Source organism: Plasmodium cynomolgi, chromosome 14 (assembly GCF_000321355.1).
Source record: "Plasmodium cynomolgi strain B DNA, chromosome 14, whole genome shotgun sequence".
NCBI classification, from domain to species: domain Eukaryota; phylum Apicomplexa; class Aconoidasida; order Haemosporida; family Plasmodiidae; genus Plasmodium; species Plasmodium cynomolgi.
This window is the reverse complement of record NC_020407.1, coordinates 1,622,776-1,632,641: the sequence shown is the minus strand read 5'-3', so window position 1 is coordinate 1,632,641 and position 9,866 is coordinate 1,622,776. Positions and strand designations below refer to the sequence as shown.

Sequence of the window (9,866 nt, the reverse complement as noted above, 5' to 3'; positions counted from 1 at the left end):
TATATATATATATATTACATACGTAAGTACCTACGTCATACGCCTTGTGCTCTGTTGTACATACGCGTACATACATATATTGTACGCATATTCAAGCATACATATAGCCAAGGCACAGGTAAACACCAACGTGACAGCAAAATGACTGGATCAGATGAAGAATTTGAAATAGGCGACATCCTGGAAATAAAAAAAAAGAAAAATGGGTTCATTTACCTAGTGAAGTGGAAGGGCTACTCAGACGATGAGAATACGTGGGAACCAGAAAGTAATTTAGTCCATTTAACAACCTTCAAAAAAAAAATGGAACTTTTAAAGTCGACTTATTTAAACAAAGTCGATACAACAACCCCCAATGATGGTAAACTGTTAAAAAATCATCTGACGTCATCACCATCTTTGCAAGAAGAAGTCAGCACCACAAGTATCATCAAAACCAAAGGTAGAAACCCACTAATTTCAAAAAAAAAGTAATAAAAAGAGCGTAACGAACAAGTTGGAAGGGAAAAAATTGCTATCTCCACATTCGGATAATTCACAAAAAAGAAGTGACGAGGAAGATAGCGAATCAATCAAGCAAGAAACCATTGGAAATCCTCACGATAGCACTTTGCTAAATGTAGAAGATGTATACAGCGTTCGAATTAAAAATAGAAAGATGGAGTTCTTGGCTAGCTTGAAAAACGCCTCGCCACAGTGGGTAGAAGAGTCCAACATACGAAGAACAGGACATCTAAACATAAAAGTAAACGATTTTAAAAAATACATACGGAGAAAAAAAACATTCAAGGGAAATAGAATTGTTATTAAAAATTTGCACAACGTTGGAGACGAGTTGTACATTTCGGTTATACACAACATAAATAACAAAGAAATTCACAGCTTGTACCCTTCGAAAGTTATTGAATACATATACCCACAAGAACTTTTAAATTTTCTGTTGTCAAGACTTCGATATAGAACGGCCTAAGTATGTGAGCACATACACTAATATGCTCTTGTGGCACAGGTGCAATGCATACCATGCTGTGTCCTCCATACGGGTATATATAAGTGTACATGTATATATGTGTGCTCAGCGAGGTATAACGAGGCGATACGTGTATCACGTTGTTTTATCGACGTATTATCCCTACCCCACCCCCTATGAGTATGTATTGCACACCCATTCATCCTTTACTCACAAAATTTACACCAGTTATTATAAGTGGATAAATATGTTTAAAAAAAAAAAAAAAAATTAATAAAAAATACATCCCAGAAAAAGAAAAAAAAAAAAAAAAAAAAACGAAAGAAAAAAAAGGAAATATACATTTATAATCCACAAAACGCATGAAAATTAGTACGGATGAATGAAAAAGACAAAATGTAAAACTATTTTTTCTTTTTTTATTCATTTTTTTTCACTATAGTTTCACTATTTTTTTACCATAGAGGGGTACTACAAATGCATGATTTACAGGCCATGACCAAACGAATATCTCTGTGTATACATGCATACATACCAGATAGCATTTTTTTTTGTGTTTATTTAAATAATTAACGAATACTCTAATTTCTATTTATATGCATATATATATGTATATGCGTATATGTTGCATATGTGTATACATGTATGTACACTTATGAGTGCGTCCACACGGGCCCATAGCTCGCGCATTCATCACACACAAGTACATATATTTATAAATGCATATATGCGTAAACCCAGACCCTCCACAATGCAGTGCCAAGCAAAGCAGCACACGTATTAAGGCGTACTGTTTTAGTACGTTTATAATACGCACACACACAATCGCGTGTATATGTACATGTGCGTATATATACATGGATGCCCAATTTAGTAAAAAAATCGAAACGTCAACAATACAGGAGATGGAAGAAGCATTCTTTTTTCGAAGTTATATATTTATAAAGATATGTAGGAAATTTTTACCCTTTTTATGAATCCCCAATGCAGGAATGTTTAAATACGTTACCATTTTTCAATTTAACAGTTATATACAAATGTGCTAATCCATATATATACATATATATATGTGCCCATACATGTATATACACACCTATGTATGCTCTCTCGCTTACATTTTGAATGTTAAATACATTAGTCGTGAATGTAAAATGCGAGCGTACAATCGATTGTTTTAAGCATATTTTTTTCTACCCATTTTCAACAACCTCATATGTATATGTGCACATGTGTATGTGAAAACATTTGCCGCAGTGTACGCAAGCATACTGTGTATGTATAATTTAAGTATACATTTATACATGTACATGCGTCACTCTGCACACGTTTCTTTTCAAAAAAAAAAAAAAACATTTATACAAAAGATTAACTTTTTTGTCAGTATTGTTGATATTTTTTTAAACTAAAAGTTATAAAAAAAGTAATCCTTTTAAGAACACATTTGACAGAATTTTCCAAAATGCAAAGTTTTTTGGAATGAGTAAAATTTTCCAAGCCTTTAACAGGGTGAAAAAAGGGGTACTGTAAATTTTGCAGTTGTTTAAATGACGACAAACAACCTTAAGAACATTCTACAAAAAAAAAAAAAAAAAAAAAAACTACCTCGTTCATGTAAGTATTGTAAGCAACGTGGTGATTCTGAAAAAAAAAAAAAAAAAAAAAATAATACTTGTCACACGAAATGTAATGAAAGAAAAAATGATGTGAAATGAAAAAAGAAAAAAAAAAATGCATATAGATACCCCTTACATAGACCTGTGTGATATTGAAAATGCCAAACGTCGAACGTAAAAAAGGAATAAATGTCAAATATATGAAAAGAGTAGAATGTACGAAAAAATAATAAATAAAAGAAATAAAATTACACATGTGTACGCACAATTTTTTCTATTTATACACATCGTTTATTAGAGCAAATAGCAGGCAACCCCTTTCGTTGACACATTTTCGAAGGTATCTCTCTAACAAAGGAAAAAAAAAAGAAAAAGAAAAAAATCGATTTCAGTCAGACGAATACACAATTTGATTTTATAATTTTATTCCCTTAATTAAAATATATTTCTTATAATTTAAAGACGCATTCATTTATTATATAAATAAAGGAAAAAGTATAATTAGAAAAAAAAAAAAAAAAAATTGATCCCGCAAATTTACACGTTGAAGGCACGTATAAATGGTCCTTCAGAATATACGTGAAATGAGTGAAAATAATGTACCATTTTTAAAAAAAATAAAATTTTCTTACTTTTAATTCTTCTTTTAAAATATATAAATAGCATTATTTTTGCAGTGAAATATATTGTATAAATATAAACATTTCGTTGTGTATATATCCGGCTTATTTTGTCATTTTTTCAGGGGGTTAAAAAAAAAAAAAAAATGTATAAACTGTTCTATGCCAGCAGGAATTTTTAAAAAACTGCATGTACATGGGCTTAACGCAAAAATTGTTATGTATATATAAATAACGAAAATGTTTTCAAAATTGCGCAAAATTGTGAATAAATTTGAAAAATGACACAACATATCACAAAATAAACATCGAATAAGGTATAATTATGCAGAAAAGGTGAACAAAAAGACGTTTTTTTTTTTCCACATTTTTGCTTTTCTATTCTGTCAATACAACAGTGAGACAGTGTGTATAATAAAGGAAAAGTACAAATATGTTCAAACCTTTGAATGACTGTACAAATGTACATAGATTTTTTCTTACACAAATTGTGCACACATTCTCACTTATAAAATGCCAGTTTAAGTAACATGCAAACATGTAGATTGAAAAATTTTGTCGTTTGTTCGTTGCAGGAGTGTAATTCTGCACACTGTGAAGTCTGATTCGCTGTTTACTTTATTCATTTCCTTTTTAATTTTAAAGCATGTTACATTTTCTATTTTATGCCAAAATACAACATCATCCTCGGTTGTTTTTGTGTACGTGCTGCTACAATTACTTCGATTTGCAGACGCGGGTTTTTAACCCAACATGAAAGAAACAATTGTGTGTAAATTGTGTAAATAAGAAAAAATAAAGAAAAATAGGAAAAAAAATTGTCAAAGAAGTAGGAATATACAAATGAGTTTAAATTTCTTTGTGCACACACAACTTTTTTTTTTTTTTTTCCCCCTATATATATACTGCAAAAATGAGCATCCCAATTTGCAGTAACTATTTGCATAATATTTACTTAGAATTTAGCTTGTTTAAAAATTTTTTAAAAGATTTAAAAAAAAAAAAAAAAAGTGGCAATAACGAAAGGTACACGCCTATATATGACAGCTGTATTGAAAATGCATATAACATACAAAATAAATTTCATGCATGGAACAGTGAAGAAGAAGATATTGACGAAAAGTTCATAGAATACTTTTCTCAAAACTTTATTATAAATATTAAAACATTTTTAAGGATAAACTTCAGCTGCATAGATGAAAATTTGGAGAATTTAAAAAATAGAAATAAAAAATTAATTGAGAAATTAAAAGTGGACTTAGAGAATGCGGAAAATCAGGAAAATTATATATACGAATTGGAAAAAAGCTTAAAATGCGAAAAAGAAAAAAATAAGAATGCACATAATTTACAGGAAAAAATAAACAATCTTGTAAATCAAAATGAAAAACTTAAGAACAAAAACGAACAATTGGAGATGTCCTCATGGAAACAGCAAGAAGAAAACAGTAAAATAAAAGTTGAACTGAAGAAATTTTTGTCTCTCAAGGAAAAAAAAAAATATATTGATAACGGTAAAAGATCTTATAACAGATTAAACAAAAGAATGAGTACACTATTTAAACGAATTAATAACAACATACGGAAAAGAAAGAAAAACAAATTGTTGTTGGAAAAAAGTAGGAGCTACAGTGCCAGCTTTTTGCATACGATCAACAGTATAATGCTTGACGAGGAGGATCTCTTTGGTGAAAAAAATCGACATACGGGAGAATATGGGGATGAAGGGGAAAATTACGCACAAAAAAATGATATACAGAAAAATCGTGCGCAACAAAATGGCATACTGCACAGTTGTGCCCAGAAAAACGGTGCCGTACAAAGTGGAGCAGTGCAAAATCGAGAACTACGAAATAACGCACCACAAAGTGGAGGACTACAAAATAGTGCACCGCAAAATAACGTAACAATGAGTGACCATTTTGGTCACGAAACCAGATCAGATATCAAAAAGAGAAAAAAACAAATTCGTAGGGATCACCATGCGTATCCAATAACTCATGAAATAGTTAACAATATGATCAATTCAAGCAATTTTTTTTTTAGAGGAGACAAAAGAGGAATATGTAGAAATGAATTAAATTGCTATAATTTTGACGAAAAAGATTATTTTAAAATTACAGGTCAAGGAGAAAAAATCTACACAAACATAGAATCTGTAAATGATAAAAATACGAAAGGGAAATTTCATAAATGGAACAAATTCTTTAAAAATAGCTGCATGCTGAAAAGAAATTTCACTCATAATGATTACTGCACCGACGGAGAGAATACCTTGTCTTGTTGCAGTAATACTTTACTTATTGATATAAGAAAAGAGCTAAGTAATAAATGAAAGAAAAGTAAAAGGAGAATGGATAGCATAGCAACTATCTTATTCGGAGTAGGCAGGGAGCAAAGTGGATTAAAAAAAAAAATAAAAAAAAAAAAAAAAAATGAAAAATGAAAATGATAATAAAATAAAATAAAAGAATAAAATACTAAAAATACATTTTTTAAGTGTAAAAAGAATCTATATTAATAGTTATATACGCAAATATGCAAAAAGCAAGCAATAAAGCAGTAAAAAAGAAATATAGAGCAAGTTCCACTTTTTTATGCCTCCACAAGTGCAATGCACCCTGAGCACTGCAAAAACGCAACCTTATTTCGCCTCTACAACATTATAATTTGGTGTTGTAATTCTCTTTTATCTTTACAGGAATCAACCGAACGTTTTTAATTAACTCTGTATTAAGAAAACGGATGTATAGAGTTAAAAAAAGGAAAAGAGGGAATTTAAGAACATTGCTTAAAGAGAAAGAGGTAAATAATTTTATACTCTATTCTGTTTCCATCTTGCACTTCATTTTTTTACTTTACATTTGCGTAAGACTTAAGCTTCTTCCGAACTAGTCATATTGTTCGAATTTGACATGATTAACAAAATTGTGTTAAATGGAGGTGATAATTGAAAAACATAGTAAGAAGAAAAAAAAGCAAAGAAGAAAAAAAGTGCATACAACAAGGTCCGATTTGTGGGATGTATTTCATGGGTGTTATTTAAGCAAAAGAAAACAAGTGCATATTTTTAGTCTTACCATATTGTGCAAACAACTTCATGTGCTTTCTATATGTTGTTGGATATCTTATTCGTTTGTACTAACTTATTACATGCTCCTTTATTTTTTGGCTTTTTTCCCTAAAATTATCATTTTTTTGTTTTTTTGGGAATCATTAAAGCTACAGGCTTGTTTACATAGTAGTTTATATTTTAAATGTGTTTCACCATTTTGATTCTCTTTTAAAGTACCTAATTTTGTTTTCCACTTTTCTTGGTTGCTTGTTCACATGCACTACAAATGTTATGACGTACAAATTGCTTAGTTTGTAAAAAGGATTTTTTTTTTTTTATTAATTTTAAATGTAAGAAAATATTTTTGTTCTACATTTGAGAATTATTGTTTATGTATACTTCCAAAGTATTTGTTCTGCACAATTTGGCATTATTATCATTATTATTCATTATTTTGTGCTCTCTTTTGCCCCCTTTTTTTTTTTTTTTTTTTTTTTTTCTAATTATACTGCACCGAGTCTATTACCTATTGAGCACTTTAAGCTCAAGTGTTTATATGCAGATATACACATGTATACATATACGTGTGTACACATTAGTTGATTAAAATTATCGAAGGTGATATTTCACTCTTATGTCTCCCCTTTCGACCCGGTTATATACGTCCAAACGTATGGATGCACTCATTTTTTTTTTTTTTAACTCAAAAAAGATTTAATTTTTTTTTTCTTTTTTTTCGTTTGATTTTTGCAGAAATATAATTTTAAAGAGAATGCTCAGAAAGGAGATGATCAGTTGCATGCCGTAAGCAACATGATAATGGTATGTTTGCACCGAGTATTATCTCTTCATGTGTGCGTATGACAGAAAAATATGCACATACGCGTCAACACGAGATCGACTACATGTGCATATGAGTACGTTCCCCTTGTACAAGCGCGTGTGCACTTCTACCTGAGCATGTAGAAGTGTATCTCACACGAGCAGCTGTGTGTAACGAGAAAAATTAAAAAAAAATTTGCACGTTATCGATGCGTGGGTGCATATGCACACAAAGGAGAGGATAAAAAAAAAAAATATATATATATATATGTATACGTGTGTGTGCACCTACAAATTAACGAGGGAAATTCCTCATTCATTTTAATTTTTTTCTTATACATTTTGCAGGAGGACTACAGAAGCACGATTGAAAATTTTTATGAGTGCATAAAAAAAGACATAAAAATTGTTATTGAGCGGGATGGCAACATAAACGTCGACCTTTTTTCCAATTATTTCAAAAAGTAATAATAAATTTTGAGCTTACCTGAGCCTTTTAGCTTTCTACCTTGGCTTGAGCGTTTCTGCATGTTCTGTCTTTTATTTTTTATCACACACTGGAAATGAATGATTTGTAATTATGACTATTTCTGATTCTATTTCTGGTGCGAATTATGGTGCGATTGTAGCTAACGTTCCCATCGCTGGTGCTTTTATTACCACTTAATTATTTTATTATTATATTATTTTACTGTTTTGTTGTTTTTCTGTTTTACTGTTTTGATGTTTTACTGTTTTGCTGTTCTGCTGTTTTGCTGTTTTACTGCTTTACTGTTTTACTGTTTTTTTTTTTTTTTTTCGGTTCCCATTTGAAGCATGATAAAGGAAATCCATGACGAAAAAAATAATGTGAAAAAAAAAAAAATTGATAAAATTACCAGAAAATATCTCCGGAAAATTGATTCTTACAGGTAAAGCGAAGAATTGAGACAACTCATTTTGGTGCGACAAAATGTGTTGATGCATATTAGTTTTGAGAAAAGCTTGCGCATGAGTGTGTATACGCATGTGTGCAAATACTTGTGTATTTATTTGTGAATTTATTTGTGTATTCATTTATGAATTAATTTGTGAATTCATTTGTGTATGTTTTTTTGCATTTTTTTTTTTTGATCTTTGTCGCGCATATGTGACAGGTATTAGACCCGTTTTCGACCCTCCGCGCACAATTGCCGACGCAACCGTGTCGCTCTGGTGCAGTTCTTTCGCATGGCATTTTACAAATATTTCATGGTGAAACTTCTACGCGATGTGTGAATGCCAAGCTGCCTTAATTTGTTGCGTTTCTAGAGGAGAATGTTATTTTTTATTTGCCACATGTGCATGAATGTACGATATATTTTTTCTTATTTATCCGTTCTTTCACGTCTTCACCTTATGTCTCCATCTGTCCGCGTAACCTCCCATCCACCTCGGGGCCTATCATCCACTTATTCTCATACTTACATGCACATAAATGTAGATTACGGGAGCGAGACTTTTTCGAAGAAGAAGGAAATGTAGAAAACAAGAGTTGCAAATATCACAATAGGAGTTTAAATAAATACGACTCATTTGATTTAAGGAAAATTATAAAAAATAATTATGAACAATACGAATTCAGTAGTGACAATGAAGAAGAAGAACCTTTTTTTTTTCTATCTACGAAAATAGAAATATAAGAATTATTGACAGATTAAAGGATTTAAAAAATAACATTTCATTTTTTAAGTTTTATGATTTAATTGATTTTCCAAGTAAATCCTAATTTTTTTTTTTATTTTCAACTTTGACACTTTTTGTGATGGCCCCATGTTTGTACTGGGCTTTGTTTGTCAAATATGTGTTCATTTGTTGCAGCATTGTGGGTGCGTCGCATTACCGTTGGTACTTCTCATTTGTGGGGACCTTTCACACTTTGGGGGAAATATCACATTGTGGCTGATTCCTAACACGGCGACTTTTATCTCCACGACTTCTATCTTCACGACTTCTATCTTCACGAATTTTATCTTCACCACTTCTACCTTCACGACTTCTACCTTCAAATTTTCTAACTTTACGATTCTAACTTTGTAAATTTAACTGGTTGAATCTAACTGGGTGGTCCCAACTTCGTAACTCCTTCTACTTGTATTGATCCTTCACATCCCTGTTCGCACGAGGCGAGCAGCGCTTGCGAGTTTCATCTTCCTCCAATTACTTGGTTTACCCCGTCGGGCAGTCACAAAAATCATGGTGGACGACGAAATGGCGCAAAAATTGAGCTAATTGGTTAGGTGAATCCCTAGCGTACCAGTGTGTATGTGCATTTGTGCAATTGGGCACATACGCATACGCACATGCGTACGCATGTGTGCACGTGCTTATGATGCACTTGCGATCCTTGCACGACATGCCTCAGCTTTCGAGGTCGTCCGTGCACATTTGGCGCGCTTTCCCTAAGTAATCACGATTTCTTGTTGGCAAATGCCAGTTATAGCATCTCACATCACGAGAACGTGCACAATTGCTAATACGAGCTATCCCCCCCGCCCCCGAGATGTGCACGTTATGCATCACAGGGTCGTATTGACACGTCACAGATGAAGCGACACGCCTGGCGAAGCATACATGAAACGCCACGACCGAAACGTAAAACGGGACGTGTCAAGGTTAATGCACCAATGCCTGATCATGTGCAATAACAAATCGATCAAATCACTCCTTTCTAAATACATGCTTAAAAAAATTAATAATGTGTGTCAGATCACACCCAATTTTATGCGCATCCGAAAGGTCTCATCGTTTTTATTCCCCATTTGTCG

General features: G+C 31.9%; 3 protein-coding genes across 3 annotated transcripts; all 3 read left to right on the top strand.

Annotated features, from left to right (window-relative positions):
* Window positions 1–471: 471 nt before the first annotated feature.
* PCYB_144670 (chromodomain protein) lies at window positions 472–969 on the top strand (the record flags this gene model as incomplete). Its single annotated transcript, XM_004224938.1, has 1 exon — window positions 472–969. A coding segment is annotated over one exon (495 nt), but the record flags the coding sequence as incomplete, so codon positions are not given.
* Window positions 970–4,116: 3,147 nt separating this feature from the next.
* Window positions 4,117–5,538, top strand: PCYB_144660 (hypothetical protein; the record flags this gene model as incomplete). The annotated part of the gene is made up of 2 exons (XM_004224937.1): window positions 4,117–5,173; window positions 5,327–5,538. The coding sequence occupies 2 exons, from the start codon at window positions 4,117–4,119 to the stop codon at window positions 5,536–5,538; spliced, it is 1,269 nt and encodes a 422-aa protein (XP_004224985.1).
* A 2,358-nt stretch (window positions 5,539–7,896) lies between these two features.
* On the top strand, window positions 7,897–8,741 carry PCYB_144650 (hypothetical protein; the record flags this gene model as incomplete). The annotated part of the gene is made up of 2 exons (XM_004224936.1): window positions 7,897–7,991; window positions 8,543–8,741. 2 exons carry the CDS (start codon window positions 7,897–7,899, stop codon window positions 8,739–8,741), a joined length of 294 nt encoding a protein of 97 aa, XP_004224984.1.
* Between the last annotated feature and the right edge of the window lie 1,125 nt (window positions 8,742–9,866).